At 36.4% G+C, this 22,257-nt stretch overlaps 1 protein-coding gene across 7 annotated transcripts; it reads right to left on the reverse strand.

Annotated features, from left to right (window-relative positions):
- Positions 1-445: 445 nt before the first annotated feature.
- Positions 446-21,732, reverse strand: LOC18037025. 7 transcript variants are annotated; one of them, XM_024180710.1, is made up of 36 exons: positions 21,231-21,732; positions 21,043-21,136; positions 18,357-20,614; positions 17,604-17,718; positions 16,031-16,897; positions 15,560-15,827; positions 15,034-15,485; positions 14,017-14,143; positions 13,608-13,732; positions 12,306-12,973; positions 12,077-12,194; positions 11,874-11,990; positions 11,675-11,769; positions 10,943-11,091; positions 10,202-10,257; positions 9,882-10,095; positions 8,687-9,106; positions 8,336-8,613; positions 8,110-8,195; positions 7,927-8,013; positions 7,575-7,836; positions 7,053-7,460; positions 6,834-6,930; positions 5,787-6,106; positions 5,165-5,281; positions 4,900-5,067; positions 4,566-4,694; positions 4,394-4,483; positions 4,194-4,300; positions 3,917-4,065; positions 3,126-3,208; positions 2,951-3,046; positions 2,709-2,831; positions 1,354-1,437; positions 884-1,027; positions 446-798 (listed from the first exon to the last, which is right to left on the reverse strand). In XM_024180710.1, exons 1-36 carry the CDS (start codon positions 21,512-21,514, stop codon positions 460-462), a joined length of 9,594 nt encoding a protein of 3,197 aa, XP_024036478.1. In that variant the 5' UTR covers positions 21,515-21,732; the 3' UTR covers positions 446-459. The 7 variants fall into 7 exon arrangements, with proteins under 7 accessions (XP_024036478.1, XP_024036477.1, XP_024036482.1 ...); XM_024180709.1 differs by having other exon boundaries at positions 11,874-11,993; XM_024180714.1 differs by lacking the exons at positions 21,043-21,136; positions 21,231-21,732 and having other exon boundaries at positions 11,874-11,993; positions 18,357-20,465; positions 20,560-20,588.
- Between the last annotated feature and the right edge of the window lie 525 nt (positions 21,733-22,257).

A 22,257-nucleotide genomic window follows, 5' to 3' on the forward strand; every position in this document is an offset into this window, starting at 1 on the left:
CTTGAACCTGAAGCAATCAGCGATTGAAAACGACGGGACCGCAGGTTCAACGAAAGTGATAAACCATGGGCCGCTTCAGCTGTTTCAGACGAAAACCGGGGGCATCTATTTCAGCTGTTACAGACTAAAACCGGGGCATCTTGAATCTTGACAAGGCCTCGTACATAAACGGAAACCCATCCCAGCAACCAAGCTAAATGGCTAAGTGTATAGCCACCTGTATTAGCTATCAGATAAGTTCGGTGGCCCTAGTCTTAAAATCTACATTAGCGATAAACCTCAGATTGGGGACACCACCGACGAGAGTAATCGTGGCATAACTGTTTCATATTATTATGACAAGAGAAGTGCCTGCGATAGAATCACACACGCACACGTGCTCACAAGTCACAAAAGCAGAAAGGAAAAATTACAAATATTAATGAGAACAAGAGATTCGAGAATATACAAGAAAAAAGCTCATTGATTATCCCTTTTGTCTAGAAAACTCAACAAAAAGCCACCAACAATCCGCCTTGCTATAGGATTAGGGATACCACGACATAGCCTTCCATCGATATATGCTATAATACCCGACAATACAAATTTCCCAATACCCCATTTCCAAATAAACTTCCCACTGTCCCTTCCTTCACCCCGTTGTACAGGGACAACTGCTTTATCATTATCAGCTTCTGACTTTTTCTTTAACTTGATGCCAGCTATAAGCTTATCAGCTCTCCTCCTCAGCATGCGGATTGCAAAGCTCACAAACAGGTGTTCACACAATGTCAACACTGTCGGTCCAATTTTCCATTCCTGTGGACAATAAATTCATGCATGGGTTAACAATAAATAAAAATAAAAACAGAAAAAGAAGGCAGAGTTAGTTGAGGGCACTGACATTTTCTCCTCGGAGCTGGCGTGAGGGGCGAGAAGTTCTCGAAGGATCTCCTTTCAACAATCCCTCACTCTCAAGGAACCCCTTCACGCGATCCATGATCTCATTTATGAGAGCATTGTTTGGGGGTAAGTTTTTGAGGAAAACCTACAGAAAAGTTAAAAAATGTTAACAAAACTGATAGCAGGATATTTCTAATAGTGAGGGCAGGGTTTGAAACACATCCCCAGGGTGTGTCAAGAAAAATGGATAGGAAGAAAGGGTTTGAAACACATCCCCTGGGGGTGTCAAGAAAAATGGATAGGAAGAAAACTCGCTTGACTATTTCCATTTACTACAAGGTTCTGCGACTCCCAAACAATTTTGAATTATAGTAAGCTTCACCAGTGAAGTTCTGAAGCCTCAAGACTTCAGTTTCAAGTCTCAAGATTAAATACAAGCTGAATATGCTCAGAGTCTTTCTCATCAGTTACCTGATTGTCAATGACTCTGACTCTAAGATATTCTTGTCTGTACATCGAATCCAGCATTGCCTGCAGATATCCTTCAATATACAGCTGAAAAATTCCAAATAACTGATTAGTGGGTGACTTAAAAAAAAATACAAATCCGGCAGCATGCGGCCCCCAAGAAGTAAGAAGATAAGAGGATCCAAAGCCAATATTGTTGCAACATGTAAGTCAGATGCTTCATAATAATAAACCGGAAATGTTTTCTTACTACCCAACAATCATTCTCCAACCATTCAAGCAATTGACATCATATCAGCATCAACAAATTAGGGGCTATTGAGAGTTTAATGTCAGTACTATAAATTGACAGACCCAGTTAAGGACCAGCGTCCCTGCTAAAAGAAATTACCCCCAAATTATTTCCTTTTGTAAGTAAAATATCTTCTTTTTTTTTTTTTTGGATAAGAAACTCAAAAATGTATTAACGAAGAAGATGAAAAACCCGGACAGTGGACCAGCTGTCCACTGAGAAAACAAGACTAGTATTATTGTGTTATACAAAAGTATACTATACAATGCTAGAATCAGTTATAACTCTCTATCTCAAAACCCCATCCCAGTTTAGACGTATGAAGAAAAAAAATGAATCTTGAAACTCCTTAAAAACTGAAGCCCGAATTGAAGTGAGAAGACGAACTCTATCCTACAGTTCTATGGCATTATCTACACTTTTTCCCTAAAAAATACAAACACCCATATTACCCAAAACAGTGCTGCTACTGCACATTTCCAAATAGTTTTAGCCTATGTTCCTCTACCAAAAGCAAAAGAATACCCCCATAAGAAGAGAATCACAAGAACCTGGAATGACCCACAAAATATTAGCTTCTTTGCACAACTTATACCAAAACTTTGAAGCCACAAAACAGAGAAAAAAAAAAGATGATTCGAAGATTCTGCACTTCTCTTACACATCACACACCAAGAAGGAGAGAGACAAATATCATAGTCATATTTGTTAAATGACCCCCTTTTTTTTTTTTCCTTTTGAAAGAAAGTTCCAATGTCTAATGTTTGTTTCCAATCTTTTACATAATTTCTTTAGTTTTCATTGCTCTCACCATCAGTTTTAAGCCCCCACCAAACAAATTGGAGGGGTCCATCACCGTTACTATATCTAGAAGGACAAGGGAGCACTAGTCCATCCAAATAGTTTATCTACTATCTTGGTTTATTGAAATAGGGCTGCTACTCCTAATATTGCTGGCTCAGCACCATTCAATCTTTCTCCGCATTTAGCTGAATTGACAATGTTCAGGCTCTTTGATGTGCTCTTATTAGACAGTTTTTTAACTTGCAACAAGAATATACATTACCTCATCAATCCCAGGACTTCGATCAAGGTTGATATTTCGATCTGGGCCACCTCCAATCAAAGCACTCCCCAATAATGATGGCTCCATAGCCAATTTCAAAATTCCATGGTGAAAACCACTCACCTTGAAAATACACAAACAGACAAAACATTAATGGTAAAAGTTTGACAATCCCTCAAGTGATAGCAATGTTAACACCAGAAAATTTATTATATGCACAAATATAACATAAGAGTTTGTACCAATCCATCAAAACCACTTGTCTCTGCTCCCCTCAATACTGAGTCTGATATTTCAGTTACAGCAGCAAAGAGTACATTAGACCCTGCTGTTTTCAACTGCAAGCCGTCATTCAGTTAACAGCTTTGACAAGAGCAGTAGCAATCATACAAGAAACTGAAAGCAAATTAAACTTACAGTTTTTCCAAGATCACCGAAGTAACGTTTTGTCCCTGAGAACCCTTTGCCATCAATACATTTACTAATAAATTTGAAGGTACCTGCCAGAAGAGAAACTAAATTTCACATCCTTTTTCTTTTTTGATACCCAAAAATCCGCCAGCATTTCCACGTTTTCTGAGTTCTATAACTGAGGAATACTGATGAACTTTACAACTTTGGCAGTCAGGAAAATCACAGGATATTTGTAGGAAAGTTAGGAATCCGATCCCATAGAATCAGGAAATTAGAATTATTCAAATTTTAGGATATTTCCTTTTTTAGTTTTTTTCCTTTTTTTTTCTTTATATTATTGTTTCTGCTCCTTAATTCTACGAGCCGAGCCTTATGTTCGCTTCTATTAAAAACCGATGTAATTCATATTATTAAATTATAATTAACAGAGTTTTTGTTCTCTCTTTTTTTTCCTTCATTATTTTATCATGCACCAACTACTTGGCCTTAACTAATTTCACAACTACAGAAAAGCATAGCAATAGGGAACTCAAAAATGTAAATCCAATCTGAAATAAAACAATCTAAGCATGCCGCAAGAAAGAAAGGAGAAAAAACAATAGCAGACACAAAAATTTATATCATGTAATTAGTTACCGGAAGCTATGCCTACAGCTAATTACATTTATACATGAACAACGATGTTAAAAATATCCGCCAAAATGATTAATAAACATTGATGTATTGAAGAAAGGATGAAAAACCAAAAACCAAAAACCAGAAAAGGAAGAAACAAAAAAATGCAGAAAAGTTACCTAAAGTCAAACCAGGAAGATTTGTCAATCCATAGGAAGGGTCAAAGAAGACATCAAGAGAGGATGAAGCCGAATCATCAAAAATAGAAGCAAAAGCTGGTGGAAGCAATGGGCTTCCTTTAGCAATATAGATTGACCTCATGGCATACCTGACATGAAATCAATGTTAGGCCTGATGTACCGTACTAAATAGGTAAAACCACCCAGAAGTGTCTCCCCCCCCGCCGAACCACGAAAAAAAAATGAAGGTGCTCACAAGAATGCATAAAAGGGTTACCATAGATAATGTTGCCCACATTTATTAAGTAATTCACGCACTGTAATCAAAGCATGAGTAACAAGAACACCATTGAGCTCTACTACCATATTTTTTATGGAAGGGACCTGCAAAGTACAAAATCAACTAATATATTAATGGTAGAGCATTTAATTCACACATCAAGTCCCATATGTATTTAGAGAAAATGCAGGTCACACCTTTACCACACTATGCAGCAGTGACCGTACAGTTTCCTGGGCTGAGTTATAACTTGAATAAGAGTCCCCAGGAAGAAAGTTAGCAATAATCTAAAAATATATATAGAAACAACAGTGGTCAGATTCCAGCTTAGAGTCATAGTCAAGCAAGGGCTGAGTAGAGGCATCAAACCTTTATTGGAAGAATTTCAAAATGATCAAAGTAAAACTGCCGACTCTGAGTATTTGAGTCACTGAGAGATGTCCTCCAAAATGAGGCAATACTCATCAAGGTCTCCTCATCGAGGTTCAAATCAACAGGCTGTGTATGACAACATTTCAAAATGTAGGTTTCTGTAGTCAGTACATGCATTTCCAATGACTATAAAACCTATGCTATATCATTAACTCTAGCAACAGTCTCTCCCAACAACTAGTTTTAGTCTCAAACAGCAATGAGAGAAGCAACAAAATAACTTGAGGCAGAATAAGGGAAAAGTAAAAGGCAGAGTGGTGCCTGATTATACCTGCAGAATGATTGATGAATATTTAACTTGTTTCACATTTGAGCTGTTCGAAAGTAGTATACAAACAATTTTGAGTACACAATCATTTGACTCACTGTAACCTAACTGATGTCTTCGGAGCATTGCTGCAAAAGGGGCTCCTAACCTCTTATGCTCCACGTTCAGTGACTGCAACAATTTGAGAATTTAGGGAGGATCAGTGTAAAACGAAAATAATTGCCTAAAGCAGCATGTAAAGATCTGTAAACTCCGTAAAGTTATTTACCTGCACAGAAATCTGGTTATATTTCTGCTGATCTCTGAAAACAGAGTCCAGGTTGATATTACCAAGCCTTCCAACTACAATTGGTGCATATGACGATGCATCACTCTCGTCCATATCCTTCAGCAAATCATGAAAATCATATGCACACAATTAGCTGAATGCTGTTCTTGGCTTTCAGGTGTCCTATTGTACGAAATCACAATTTTCCAGGAAATGCATGAGAGGTCTCTTGTACCTCAACAATTCATCTATGTCAGCAGTGTAATTTTAATGGATAGGAGTTTAAGTCCCAATTTGAGTTAAAATATCTGCACCATTACTGATATGATATAGAGATGCCATATGATTGGCCATGTAGAGGATAATGGAACTCTCTCATTGTCATCAATAGAACATAATCACAGTTTAAAAGAATGAAATTTTGAGTTAATGTATCAGAAAATAACTGGAGGTGATGAAAAAAATAGACCTTTATCCTTATTGATAAAATTTTCAAATAAAGACCATTTGTACACCACTGAATCAATGCAGGTGAGAAAAAGAAATCAGATCTGACATAAAAATTTAAAACGACATGTTAGGTGCACTAATCCTTCAACAATTTAATATAACTAACACTAACCTGCTTCCGATGTTCAAGCAAGTGGAGAGCAAAATAAGATATTCTAAGCTGAATCTTAGCACAGAACTTGGATGCTGTGTTTCTCTTATGACTATCTGAAGACTCGCAAATTCGTAAAATGCGTGTAGGACCATCTGCACGCACTTCATACCCCACCTTTACTATCTCCATTCCATTAAATTCACCGAAACTAGTCCTCTGGTCTCCCAATTTTTTGCCAAAAGCAGCATAAGATGCTAAGCTTCTGTGTTGCTTAAGTTTGAAAAAGGGCTTCCATGGCCGCACCTTGTCCAAGTTAATTTCACGCAATGTATGCATATCTACAAATAAAATGACGATATCCAATTAATTAATGGGTTTCTATATGCCAAAAACCAATACTTTACCAGCTGGGCTATCTGGTTACAGGCACTTGACCCAAGTTATGAGAAATAATCATGCTGCATATGACATTACATGGTAGACACCTTTTTGATATTGTAACGGCCATGTCACCTAAGGAAGCTACATTTGATGTTTAATAATTCTGTCATGTGTCTACAGGCCACATACTCCATGAATTAAAACCAAATGAAACAATAATCTACTCTTACATTTGTTTATACATCATGCCGTATTGGGAACCACCACATAAGTCTGGCCCTCCCTTTGATCAAAGCAAATGAAGTAAAATGGGACACCCTCATCCTGCACCATAACTCTAAATTGTCTACTAGATACAACGCTATGCTAGTGAGGTTAATTCTCAAATGAGACAATTGATGGTGCTGAGATCAAGCTAAATTTCTTTAACAGGAACGATACTCGAGCAAGATAGGCTGCACGTGCATGCCACATTTCATACGGAATTTGATGGATAACTATCTTTGAATGTGCAATCACACGATCAAGTTAAAATTAAAAATGAACTAAGAGAAAATGAAATTCAAGACTATCCAAAAATTCCCAGAATATGAATGCTTGATCTCCACTTTTCATCATGCAATCAAATAAACTGAAACCAAACTATTATAATAAAGACTACAAAGTAATAACACTGTTAATTACCATTGATTAGAACAACCAATTTATGCGGAAGAGTCAAATCATCCCACACATAATCAACACTGCATTCAGATCCAAGAACCTCTGCCTCTGACGATTCCTGAAAGTTCCCCAACAATTATTTGGGAAAAAATATACCAGCTAATACAAACATAATAGTTATCACTCCACTCCAATTAAGTTGGTATCTGAAATATAAAAGAAATGAAACAAGAACACAACCTTTTGATAGTATGTAACAGATGCACCACGCAAACAGTTCTCAATCCGATATGGTAGATTGACATTTGGTGGTTTATGAAAGTGCACAACAAGAGAGGAGCCTTCTTCTGCCACATGAACAGCTGCAAATTCTATTATACTTTTCCCCAGTTCTTTCACTTGATCAGATTTTTTTCTAAATTTTAGGAAAAACCGCCCAAGGGAAGAGATGCACAGTGGCCCTGACCAACCAAGCTCAGACTCATCCAGTTGAAACTGAATATATATCAATGATTTATCATTATCATTTCTATGCTTTCGGATGAAATTCTCAAATGAACTGAATGCTCTCTTCTTGTCAACCCCATCATGCAACTGCAATGTTTTTCTCTCTTTACTATTGATGGGAAACATGCCTGCCCTGTCATCCTTTCAAGAACCAACAAGATGAGGGGGAGTTCAGAACACAAGCCGTAATTATTTAGCTAAGAAATCCAACAACAAAGAAATGACACCCAAAGAATTGATGAATTAAGAGCAAACCTCCAGATAACATTGACGGACAATGATCCTTTCCTCTGTCTCATTAAGTACAACATGCCTTGGGACAATAGTTGTTGTTTGAGATGGAACAGCCACTTTACTTGAAGACGGACCCATAGAAACTCCAAACTTGCTAAAATACTTGACACCAGATCCTTCATCTATTTCCAATTTTATCTCTGTAAGGCCTGACAAAATATCTAAGTCTAACAAAGCCTCAGATGAATGATCGTCCAACAATCTGAACCGTAACTTGTGTGATCTGGCAAAAGTTGTGCAATTTTATGAGCTTCATATAGGGAGAGGATCAACCTCATGCATTCACAGAGCCAGGTCATATAATTTATCTTACTTTAGAAACCATGATCCAGTTGACTTTGGGGATAAAAGCAGCCCTATTTCAGGAGAAATACCGAAACCAGATTTTTGTACTTCATCCCTGCAAATATGTATGGTCATAAAGTACATAAAAGAGAGACAATAGATCAGTTCACAAAAAGTTTGTTAATTATTCTCCAGTTATTGCAGTGACTACCGTGATAGAGGCTTCTGATTTGGGGCATAGAAAAGTAGAGAAACATCAGTTTCATTCCTCAGGGTATACGATGTAAAGATAGTAGCCTGGAAGCAAATAATGAACAGTTTAACAAATTGAAAAGATTTTTTGGAGCTCCTATAAATATGTGTTGGATGCAAAAACTGAATGACTAGAAATATATCAACTAAACATTGAAAATTATATACGGTCATCATGCAACAACCTCCAATATGCCTCTCTGCCCACGAGACAATCTTAAGGAAGCAAAATACTTTCCAGCACCAAAATCCAGATCAATGTCCAAATAACGGACATCATTCTTGTGCTTAAGTAACTTATTTACCCAATCACTGCTGTTTAATGGTTTGCAGCTTGATCTAAAAGCAGGTAAAGTAATAATAAAATACATTATGGCAGGATTAGCATAAAAATCAGCCTTTGATCCACACGGTATTGTTGCCTGCTTGCCAATGTTCTCAGAGCCAGAGTTGGTACACAGATCTGCAAACAAATGGAAGTTAAGACAGCAATAAAATATAAGAATTATTATTCCAGTTCATTTCCTGCTCTTTACCAGTCTCCGACAAGAGGACATGTATATCCAAGTGCAATAAATTGGTGACCAGCACAGTCGGAAGAAGAAAAATTTCCTTCTGCTCTTGTAATGCAATTGGCAAACTCCTACTCTCGAATCCATCACTGGACTTATCTGGTTCTATAATAGGCACATTTCTTCCAATACTTTGAATTAGAAAATGCATGCTTGCAACATGAATATCTCCCGCTTTGAGGACACAATGCGCAGTACTGAAGGAACATTTCTCTGATTGAACAGATAAAGCCCTTCGGACTTCATAGCTTAATTTATCAAAAATTCCAGAGAGACGAACAGCCTTTCCACCTGTAAGTTCTTCTGACCATTCCGCTGAAAGTGAACTCTTTGAGCTTATCAAGCCATCTGAACTTCCAGGTCTAAAAGAGAATAAGAAGTTTCCTATGAATCAATTGCCAAACCAAAAAAGTCAGATTTCAGGAGGGGGAAAGGGAAAAAAAAAAAAAACTCAAGAAGAATAAAGAACCGCAGCGCAACTTGTTTTTGTCTTCAAGTGGAAGACAAGATTCAATAGTCAAAACAAGAAGAGGGGATTGGGGGTTGGGGGAGTAGCAAAAAACATAGTTATTACTAAAAGCAACTTATTGAAACAAAATCACAAAACTCAGTATCAGTAAAAATCACTTTGGAGATATTTTTATTGTTAGCAACAAGATCCAGACCCTGGGTCCCAGCCCAACCCTCAAACTCTGTGCTAGAAAACTTCAGCAAGTTTAATTTTTATCTGTCAGAAAGACTAGAATTAAAAAAGCAAGATGATCAAAATTTATCTCGTTAAACTTAAGCTCAGTCTAATTTTTACTACACCCCTTTTTTGGGCAATGAAAATCCAAACTCTTGAGCATAAGACTTTCAATAATCCAGCTCCACATCATACAGTTTACCCTTCAACCGTTCCTCTGTAATCTGTTTAAATTATAATTTGATGCTCTGATTCAAAAAATTGGGAACACATAGATCAAACAATCCACGATGAATTTCCCTTGAATTTCCCTCCACACAGCACCTGTAATTTGTGCTTCTAAAAAATAACAAAATACAAATTTTCACAAATTTATAAGAAGAATGGGAAGATAGTTGGACAAGGAGAAGAATAATTATGCCCAGTAAAATTAAACTTAATAGTGGAACTATTTGTAAAGTTGACAATGCATACCAACACTTAAAGACATCAATGCCTTCTTCAATCCACCAGAGAAACTAACAGCATCAAACATCGCCATGGAATCATCAATGGTATGCCCTGGCTTTAGCAAAATAGAAGCAAAATCATCTTCTTGTTCCTGGACTCGTCGAAAGCGAAGCTCCATTGAGAACTCCGTTTCATTATGTACTCTTATCAGAGGAGAAACCACAATTGACAGACCATCCTACCAGTTATAACAGGAATTAAGGAAAAAATTAAAATAAGAATGCTAAAAGCACATTTAAACTAGGCAGAAATGCAGGGTTGAGAGCAGTCATTTGAGCAAGTACCTCAGATGTCCTTGAAATGTCTACAACAATAAATGGTCCAGGGAAAGTTCTTGAATCTGTTCAATGACCAGAGATGAGATAATTCTTGATTTTGATTTCCAAATTATTTGTAGCACTTATAAGAATTGCACAGAAAAATCAGATGAACTTAGAACAATATCTAAACAATTCTTTATATTTCTAAATAAGAAAAGAAAAATGATTTTTTATCTGTAGTCAGTTCTTCACCAAAAAGCACAATTTTTGTTCAAATCACAAACTTCCCATCAAGCTTCCTATACATGTTTCTTTTTACCCACCAAAAACTTTACTCAATTTGAGGTTCAAACAGAATTCCTCTCCAAGTAATACAGATAAACTTAGCAGCATTTCTTAAAGAATTCTCCTTTATTCCTCACTGTATGAAGGGCTTTTAACTCAATTGTCCAATTACTTGTCAGCTGATGCCAGCATCTCTCTCTCTCTCTCTATGTGCACAAATTGAAGCACTGTGGCTGCCATAAACATTAAATTCTATACTCAATCCATACATGACAACACAGTTAGCCACAAATAGGCAGCATTCACTAAAACCGATACTTGACACTGACAGACAAACTGATCATGCATTTACAAAACACAAATATTTGCAATGGCCTATGGCCGGCTCAACAGTTCAGCTTCATCTGAAGCGCCTTCTACACAGTGTACCAGACAAATTTACTCGAAAATGTTGCATAAGAAGACAACAAATTTACATACCTTGGGCTGACACTATGCGTGTTCTCCAAGTGAGTGATCGAGATTCTAAAAGTGAAAGATAGATTGGAGAAGTCGTAAAGGAACCAAGGGAAAGTTGGATTGAAACAACTGAAGAACTATCTGGAGCTTGATTTACCAAAGTTGAGTTCCTTGCAAACATGAAATAATCAAAGATCAATCAATATGTCAAATATCCAAATAAGAAACAAGAGTGCAAATCCTGCATGCCAACATACATGCATGCATGTGAGCGCATAAAAATGACTTTCAAAGCCCTACCAACAAATAAAATAATTATGCGAGATGTTACATTTTATAGAAACCTATTAATTATTAAGCATTCTTCTTCTTCTTATGTTTTCCCTCCTTCTTTTTAGTTTAGCGTAATGGCAACCAAATTGACTCCCCATGTGAGTGGGGTTCACCTCTTGTTTTCAACCCAAGAGATTTCACCAACTGAACCAGTTGGCACCCATAGGTAGTTATTAGCAATTTTCTTTTGGGAAAATTCTGTCATTTCATTGTCCTTTAAACCATGCCTATAAGTGTAACTAGACGTATCAAGAGTATTCACACACATTCAGATAAATGAGAGAAGATGGCAAAAACTAGCAGATGAATGCTGATTATTTTCTGCCAAGAGCCATAAGATCAAGCTGAAAGTAAATACAAACTTTAACAAATACATATTAAGGCAGGGGAGATTATGATCCATGCAGTCCAGTTAAATACCTTAAGAAAATGGAAGCAGACTGTTTTCTACCAACTGTCACACTTTGTTGTTCGTCAAAGTGACAATGAAGGTTTAAGCCTGACTGGTTTTCCACCTGCCACAGTTGTTTTTCAATACATTTTAACAAAGCCAGACATAGGCAGAACATAAATACAAACAACTGAACACCCTGCCCAACCCAAAACACATGTACACAACCTTGCAACAGTTGGCCAGAATACGAGAGCTTCTGATTAAATAAGGACCAGCCAAATCCAATTTCCCAACCACAAACAGAAGAATGTCCAGTGAAAGCTCAGTGAGAAATATCTGAAACTGCTAACATGACACACACAATTGTTCAGAGTATTGTAAGAGTAAAAGAAACCCTTAAAAAGAAAGTGAAAGAACGAAACTCTAACCTCCTTAATTCTGCAATAGATACGAAGAGGCACCCTATGCCAAAGTGCTTCGGAACCCTGAATTTGGAAACTAGACCGGTAGTATATGCAAATTTCAACCGGTTGAACAAGTTCTCTCCTACAATTCCAAAAACATGATTTGAATGGCAGTTAAATTTCAAACAAAGGCAATAAGTAATATTTTTCTATTATAATCACCATTAATTCGAATTTAAAAATGGATGCTCACCATAAATTTCTTTGCGCATCAAAGTAAGATAGCAAAGCCCTTGACGTGCTCATAACCCTGGCCTTCGTAGATAAACTTTGTACAGCAATTTGGGTATCACTCACGCAAGCACAAAAGAGTGGGAGCCTGTCCTTTGTATCTAAAAGCTCATGGACAACAGTCAGAGCGACTTTGTCAATTTTAATATGAATACAAGGGAGACCTCCACTCTTCTCAGAAGTTTTATCTTCATCATCATGTTCAGTACGAGACACATTAGTTCCAGAAGCATCAAAAGAGTACCCATCTGATACCACCAAGTCACGAGTCACAGCAAGATTATTGAATTCTTTGAACTTGAATGAATTTCCTGGTTTCTTGACAAACTCTGGAACCCCATCAATAAAAGCAACAGCACAGTCATTCTTCTTGTTCACAAGATAAAAGGTATCTTTAACCAACTGATTTTGAGCTTCCCAGTCCACATCACCCCTATAACTCTCAGAGTCACAAGGTAGCATTCTCCAGAGTGTGCAACTGCTATCATCAGAGCTAGAAATGTCAACAAAACATGATCCTGAGTGACAGTTCAATCGTAATGGTTCACCCAAATCATTCTTAGCATACAATGATATCAAAGAGAACCACAGAACTGACGACATCCATCTCTTTTGCTTGTGGTACTTGACCTGTACATAAGTTTGAGAAGAGGTTTAGGGTAAACTATCATAGAGACATGTTAAATTCCAATAAGTGATAAACCCAATGACAGAACTGGCTGATTAAAAAAAACACATATATCAACTGTTTTTGTAATTCATGAAACTCATGACTCCATAAATAACTATTTATTTTTTGGTCTGTTTCTTCTGAGACATACTTGATTTCAATTTCTGCCTTCTTTCTCTCCCTTTAGGGTTTAGTTTATATCCTTTCTTAACCCTTCAACGCTCGCAGTTACTTATACACACGCACCCAGACCATAATACTGTCATTCAGCAGTCTGGTGGACTAAATTTAACCGTACCACCAAGCTGTATTGTGACACCAGCATTGGTGATAATCAACTGAACTGAACTAGTTTGCTCATTCTATTTGTGCTACAAAGAATCTGCGCACCAAACTAAAACATCAAAAAACCTAGTTAACCAAACATTCAATGCTAAAAAGTCCAGATACTTCATAACTTCTACAAAGAAGCCATGATTTACAGTCTGTATGTAAACAACTACTGCATACACAGAAATATAAATGACAAATTAAAATGTCAATTTTCAAGGCTCAAATATTTGAAGGAAATGCAAAGCGATCAGAATTACTTACCCTAAAAAGAGCCCTTTCTCCCACAAGAGAATAATGAATTGCTCCTGCTAGAGTGTACTTATTTTCTCCATCTTCAACTGCAAAGTATGTATGCTGGTCTACATCTTGAATGGCAACAATTGCTCCTATACCAATCATGAGTCATATTTAATTCGAATTTCCAAAATTTTCAAGCAAGAGTTTTAAGCTCAAGAGTTCCAAGGACCTTTTTTTTAAGCAATATTATACTTCTATCAAAAAGAAAGTGCAAAAAGTGAGAAGGACAAGGGTTGACTCTGGATTTACAGAAAATCAATAAGACAAAATCTCTACAATATAAACGTATGCCAAAAAGCAGCCGCATAAAATATTATGACAAAACAGCATCTCAGATCTCCAAAATTGAAAAATAGAGAAGAAATCAAAGTACCGTTTGGAACCATAGCTTTAAAACCATTGCTGCTTTCTTGTTTTATAGATTGGTGTCTTTCTGTTGTTTTCCTAGACATTTCTTTGCTGGATATTCCATAGAAGGACGAAACTGTAGACATAATCATCTGACATAAAAGATCAGGTTAGAACATGACAACCTCAAAGTTCAAATGCTGGAAACAAAGCAGCATAGCATTAAAATTAGTAGTAAGGGAAACTATCATTTTTCCACCCCGTGGACGGCAAAAGGCCAAAAATATTATAACAGTTTGAAATCTACCATTTTTATAGCAGAAGTTTCTAAAAATACCATTTCTACACCGGGCCATTAACAGAGTTAGAATCTATTACTGAATCTTACAAAAGGACAATTTGCCCTTGCAATGTAATTTAACATGATGAATTTAACATTATGATTTAGAACATTTTTCAGCAAAGACTAGATAGGGAAATGATGTTGTATTTGGGAATTTAATATATCGTTTCAAAGCTCTCAATGAGAGGAACAAAAGTTATAGCAATGTTTTGCCAAATTCTGTCGTTCGATGCCTCAAAAAGCTGTTTGAATATTTAAAAAAGACTTTAAACAGATTTTAGAGGCACTAAGAGACAGAATTTGGGAAAACATTTGCTAGGAATTTTGTTCCTCTCATTGACAGCTTCAAAACAATATATTATATGCCCAAAACTGCCATCATTTGCCCTACCTAGCTGTTACTGAAAAATATGCTGCATCATAATGTTAAATTACAACGCAAGGGAACAATCATCTTTTAGAATAACTTCACTCATAAATTTAACAGCAAGGTGTAGTAACAGTATTTTTGGAAACCTCAGGTATAAAAATGGTAGACTTCAAAGTGTTGTAATATATTCAGTCTTTTGCCATCTATAGGGTGGGAAAATGGTAATTTCCCTAGTATTAATTAAGCATCAGCGTCAAGCCAAAATGCACATTAGAAAGAAAAGACGCCAGCAATCTTAAAAGTAATAAGAATAAAATAGCATGTCATACCTGTAATTCAGGAAGAGAAATTGTCACATCAAAACCTGAAATGGAACCAATACCAACCCAATAATTCTCAAGTTTCTCAGCTGATAAAAAAACACTTAAATGGTTCAAGATATAGTTCTGATGGCTTAAGCGGAAGCCTTCAGTAGAACAATTGTTCATGGAAAATTCATTCTGGGAAACAGGATTTGTTGAGCAACTTGCACCATTGAATGAACCATTCTGATTATTATACTGAACTGTTACTGTGCCTTCTCCAGCTACAGAATGAGATGACAAATCATTTGAAACGACAGGAGAGAAATGAGGAATTTGACTTTCATTCTCCATGCTTTCTTGAAGAAATCGAGAAAGGATCGACAAGCGAGAAAAGTCAATCATGAATTTCTTTTCCAAGTTTGACATTCCAAGTTTCATGTGAGCATCAACCTCCAGCACAAGCTCCCGAACATTCCCTGCATAACTGGACGGATCATTGAAATTCATTTGGGATAATTATTATGGAGGACAAAAAAAGGGATGCATATACCAGATTCATCGTAAAAAACAAGAATAAGGGATAGTTGCGAAACATGAGCAGTGAGAACTTCTAGCAGCTGTTCTTTATCTTTTCGAGATGCAAGGAGTCTTCCTTGGGCAGACTCCTCAATGCAATCACTATTCGGTCCACTGATATGCACATTATCTTCAGTGGATGATTGTAAGATAGATAAAAGACTTGCAATGTAATTGAGGTATGAAGAAAAACAGCTAACAAACATCAGCAAAGCCGTTATCTCGAGTAAAAGAAGACCACCCTGCCAGTAGCATCATAGATCACTCACACATAAAAAAATAAAGTAGAAACTCACAATCATCTTAGAGATAGTTCGAGAATATAAGTTACTTTAAGTGGTTCGAAGAAATTTAAACAAAAATATTCAAAAAGTTGATTATATGAGCAAGTAAAGCCAAAAAAAAAGGAGAATTAATTTTTCTACTCCGGGATATGATCACTCACCTGGATCGCACAAGAAACTGACTGAAATTCTCCTCCAACTGAAAGTGATGACAGAAGCTTATTGAATTGATGTGATCCAACCAGAACATTCTTTACCAGGCAGTTTGTCATTAAGACCTCACCAAATGCAATGTTTAGCAGTAGCCAGTGACTTGGGGCTGGTATGAAGATATTCGGATCAAATCCCACCTTCTGAACAAAATGGTGAGACCAAGCAGTCGATTTTTCAGATTCACTTGTTAAAGTGGAATTCCCCACTGAATGAGGAATATTACTCCCAGAATGAGAACCACCAACTGTATCACTCTCAGCATGTGGGGATAAGGCATCATGACGGCGACAAAACCACATTGTAAATATGCAGTTAGAAAGAGAGAGTTCATGTAAGCAGTTATGTGGCTGCAGCAGCAAATTTCTAAATACCAAGTGGTCAAGAACATTTCCTAAATGACCCTCATATCTGATCAATTGAGACTTAATTCCTGAAAAATCTATGACAACTTCTATTTTCCCTTCTTCACAAGATATATCCATACATGTTTGATAAACAGAAATCCAAACTCCGCAATCAAGCAAAACATCAGAAAACATTTTACCACTTGAAGCATCAATATTTTTCACAAAACTCACTTTTTCTCTTATCCTATATTTATGACAAAATATATCCATCGGCTCAAGCTTAAAGGTCCCGCTAAGTGAAAACAGAGTGCTCGTACATATGAATGATGCTCCTTTTACAGTAGACTCCCCGTTCTCATGTTCCAAGGATACAATATCCTGCTGTATAAATTCTTGAAAGGGTACATAAATTACATAATCGAACCCATTACAAGCATATGACACTTCAGAGAATAAGCCTGCAACCACCTAGAAAAGAGGAATATTGTTTACACATGAATAGATCAAAGATAAGAAAAAAATGCATTACAATGAAAATACTTAAAGTTTAGGACGACAGAAATAGGGCAATTAAAGAAACAATAACATAATGTTATGAACTTTGCGGGTTCACCAAATTAATTTTCCTTTTAGATAAAGGATAATAGTTATTGTTTTATTATGAATACGAGAGAAATAATATAGTCATCCATGAACAACAAGGACGATATAACCACTTTTTCATGCCAAAGCATTCAAACATGAATACATGCTGTTGCCTATCCAAAAATTGGTCCAGCATCTATAAATAGCCTTGATTTGGACTTTTAGGTGACATTATTTTGGCAGGTAAAAGATATAGAAAACCTAACATCTAGTCTTTTCTTTTCTCACTTCCCCTCCCATCCCCTCTCTTGTCGTCAGGTCTTTCATCACAAAAGCCTTGTAGCATAACCGTGCCACATGCTATAGTTACTTATAGCCGGTCAAAAAAATAGAGAAAAAACCTTCCTACAGCACCTTGAAGTGGCAAGTTTTAGCAAACAGGAATTACCATCAAAAGAAAGTAAAACAATACAAGAAAAACAAAAATTGAAAACAGTATGGAGAACATTCTCACATGATATCTTATTAATGAGTAAGATTATAAATTAAAACATCCTCAAATTGAATCTGGCCACAGTGATAAAATCACCTGAAATAAAGCATGCATTTCATCAATAAATGAAATAATAGTGAATCCTCCAGCCATCCCACATAAAGCTGCAGCAAAGGCATTAACAGTTGTGGTTAATGAATGAACATACTCCCTGCAACAAAGATAATCCTTTTCACCATTAAAACAGCATAGAGTTCCTGTAAATAACAACATTATAATATTTCTCTCCAAGCAATCCATAATGATCACCAAAAATTTTGACAGCTAAAGTAAAACCATTTTATATATAATTAATGACTTGATTGTTCTGCATTGGCTACAGAGGACAGATATATCCTTATAAGTTCAATTGGTCACTCCACCCAAGAGGCAAGTGTTTTGGGTTGGATACCTAAATGTCCGTAGCCCACCTCAACAAGTCAGAGCCAGACCTTGTCAGCCAGAATGTGGACGGATCAATGGTGTAATATATCATTAGCCAGAAAATAAGAGAATAATGGGTTTATAAGTAAGATATAGGATGGGTAACTCCAACCTAAATTTTGATAACTGAATGTCCTCGGCCCACCCATAATAAATAAATAAATAAAATGATACTTTAAAATACAAATTACAAGATCCCTAGAATTTTCAGTTTTTCGTTTGGAATGTGTTCAAGAATGAGGGATTTAAAAAAAAAAAATCTAATCCATATATAATAATGCGCAAAATGCATCCATTCAAAATAATGTACTGAATTATTCTTATGAAAAGAATATAAAGTGATATCACGAGGCTGAGATCCCCTACCTGGAGGATGAAAAGTGAAAGCTTATTGGCTTCAATGCAAAAATTAGACTCCGTTGGTTTCTTACAACGTCAACCAAGTAAGTGTTCAAACCATCAATTCTAAGGTAAGCACAAATTGAAATCCACCCTTGAGATGCATACTTCTCATCATCTGATTTAGCAATTATCTGAGGTTTCTGCAATCGTATACACTCTAGTTTTGCATCATCAGATCCTGGGATTCTGACAAATGATGTCGAATCAGATTTTGAGGTTGGCAAAGCAACAAACTTAATGTTATGAACATCAAATTCCAGGTGAAAATCATCTTGACCGACCAAATGATTCTTTTCTGCCCTTCTATTTTGAAATGCAATCTTCCTTAGTGACATTTGGATGTGAGGACCGGCTATGAGCACTCCAATTTGAATATGTTTCTCTGGAAGCATTCTACACAAGGCCATCTTTATTCCACCAGCACAGCTCTCAAATTTATCATTGCAACTGATCTCTGGCTGATCTGCAATGGTAGGTGTAGACCCTGAAGGAGCCCTTGGCATTGCATTGCCCTTGGTCCAAGTCGCAACATGTTGTATCTGCCGAAGAAGAAGAGCCATTGAGAGTAAAGATGAATATTCCAAAGCCAAATTCAACTTTCCCACTGTCAAATTGCATTTCCAAAACCCAGAATCTGGATTCTTGAGGTCTGGATATGTCAAAAAACTTTTAGTCTCACAGAGAAGCCATGGATTTTCAGAATATTCAATCTCACTTTCATCAAATTTCATGCAAAATCTTTTCCAATTGAACCACATTTCTCCCAGAAAATCTTCCAGAACTGGGTCAAATGCACCTTCTGCATGATCAGTGGGACTGCTTTTGTTAGTTTCTGAAAGGGTAAACAGTTCTGCAGGCTCACCCCACAAAACAATTTTGGCATTAGTAACTCTTCCTTTTCTTCGATGTCCTTTCACAGAAGCAGTAGAATCCATTGAACTACTTCTCCTCAGAGGAGCTCTGATATAACTTGAGGATGTAACCTTCAATTGCCCACAGGAAAAAAGGAAAGACTTTTCAGAAATGTCTTCCGTGTACATCAATATCAGTGCATCAACTGAAAGGCAGAATGAAAGGAAATCTGAATATGAAATGCCAGTTTGTGATTCTAATCTTTGATTAACAGGCTCAGCCGAGTGTTCGGGGTAAAAAGTGATAAAGAGTTTTTCGAGGTTTAGACAGAAGCAACGTTGTGGATAGGAATATTCAGAAACAATTCCCTGACGCACATTGACACTGGATTCTGGATCCTTGGTCGACAATCTAAACAAAAATAACAACTGTGCAATTAGATGGAATATTCTGTACATAGCTTTCCATACACACGCTAGTAGAGGAAGGATCTTGGAGAAAATTTTTAAGTGACTACTGACAGAGAATTTTTTGTCACTATCTTCATCCCGTTGAACATTTACTGCAGCTCGGTAACGAGCTATTCGCCGTGCCTGTGCAATAGCCTCAGCAGGTAGCTCAATTTCAATATCAGTAATCACCTCCCAATTGTTTTTGACAGAAGCTAAAAATGTTTCATCTTGGGATATCTTCAAGGCATATCTTTTTAGCAAATGGTCAGCAGAATATCCAAGTAGAAACAGTAAATGTGCATAGGCATTGACATAACGTAGCCACAGGCTAACATGAGTAACTAAATTATGCAATGACAAACTAGGAGCTGAAATCACGTGGCCAATTCTCCTTGAAACTAGTTTCCACAGTAATCGACCATTTCTTACATGCTTTGACCCTTTAGGAGACAGTTCAGCAAGAACTGCAAAAATGGCAAGATCAACTGGGGAAAATAAAATATTTAACTCTAGAGAGTGAATATCGAAATATACAAGCTGAAGTTCATCCAGTTTTGCACAAGCCAAAAGCTCATTTGAAGAACAAACATGGTTTATATGATCATTCCTCTTGTACCCAATCTCAAAACCACTGCCACTGATGACAAAAGAGCTCTTTTTCAGAGGTCGAAAAACCAAACCAACTAATCCTCTCAAAAGGCATCCTTGATGAAAATACAGAGATTCTGCATTAAGCTCCTTTAGTTCTGAGATGTATGCAAAGGAATCACTGGAAATGGGTAAATGCAGCTGCAGATTAATGCCAACCATCTGTAAATAGCAATGATTGAGAATAAGATTTACAATAGCTGTTGCGATCCTACTTCTTGATGGAGTGGTGTTCAAGATCCTTTCCAAGACGTCATGCACAGCACCACCCTGGAAAAAGATTAAATGTCTCAGTTATCAACTTATTATCACCAAGTAAACTGATCAAATTGGTATACAAGCCTTCAACTGCATAAATCAGCAAAGGAGAATAAAAATTTCACAAGACTAAACTTTTTTAAGTCTTCTAACTTTAACAATAGATTTCAATCTATGAAGCCAAGCCACCAAAAATTTGATTGAGCAACATATGGATGAAGCCTCACACAGTTGTGCACTAGACAGAAGCTAAAAGAGCAGCTGGACTGACTATTCACTCAGTCTCCATTTCATTAAAAAGCTGGCTTAAAACAATGCCTTTGTGTGCATGAAATGTAATGGAACATTTAAAGCTAGTAGCCGTTGCCAAGTAATAAAAATAATGGCAACAAATATCACCAGAATTTAGCTAAAATTGTTTAGCATTAACACAAATTTACCTCAGGATCGATTGCAGAAATATTCTTTTTTACATTCTCTGAAGCAGAACGACTCGTTTTCTTATCCTTTTGCAGTCCTCTTTCCTTGATTTCCCTTCATGAAGTGATCAAAAATTCAAAATAGAATTCATTTATTTAATAAGAAGAAAGAAAGAAAAATAGAAACAGAAAAGCAAGAGTCCGACTACCTAGCAGATAGAGTGACGTCGACGCCGCGAACTTCAAGGGAGAAGGCAGTGGATGACCAATTGGAGAAGCGAAGGCTCAAGTGTTCGATATTTAATTCCTTCACATACACGCTACTTGATTCCTGGTCCAGTATCCGATTGAGAGCCAAATTGTTAAATCTGAGGTTTTTCACAATTGCGATAGAGTTTATGAACCCTAATTTGAGTTCCAGCTCCGGCTCGTCCCGCAACCATGGTTGCAAGAGAGATGATAGCTTACGGTGGATTAATTTTGTGAAGAACATTGTGGATTGGTTAGTTGAGGAATTCTTCCAAAAATTGGAAATGTCTCTCGAGAAACAGTCGGAAAGTTCGACCAAAAGGTTTGGGGTTTTAGCAGAGCGGGAAACTTAACTAACACTGGATATATCCTACCATTCTTTATTCTGTCGCTAGGCGTACTCTGTCTTTGCGGGTGATTATTCTTTTCTGTTTTCGAAAGTTTTGTTTGTTTGTTCCTCCCTCGTCCTTGTTTTGCTTTTGAAAAATGAAAACTTTTTCCTTCAATTTTATTTTATATGTATATAGGATAAAATTACCACTGAACTTGTTTTCCTCTTCTTTTTTTTTTTTTTGCCTTTTTTTTCCTAGTGCGCGTTTCAGGTTTTCATATAAATATTAAAATCTTATGGATTTGTTTATTAAATGTCTCCACTTTTAATTTTTATTAATTTTAGACATTTGTTTAAATTTTGTTTGTGTCTAATTTTTATTAAATATACTTATTTATTAAATTATAAAACTTAATTTTTTATTTCTTTTGACTTATAAACACATAAATGTTAGATAAATATATTTAAAATACTTTTTTATTTATAAAAAGAAACAAAATGCTATTTATATTCATATATTTTTAAAAAGGTTATCAAACATATCATACATTTATACGTAGACCTATTTAAACTTCAACCATATTCAGACTCACTTATATTTCACACAAAACAATAAACATTGCAGCTTCTAGGGGTGGGCATATTTTAACCGAACC

This window comes from Citrus clementina, unplaced genomic scaffold (genome assembly GCF_000493195.1).
Source record: "Citrus clementina cultivar Clemenules unplaced genomic scaffold, Citrus_clementina_v1.0 scaffold_7, whole genome shotgun sequence".
Classification (NCBI taxonomy): Eukaryota; Viridiplantae; Streptophyta; class Magnoliopsida; order Sapindales; family Rutaceae; genus Citrus; species Citrus x clementina.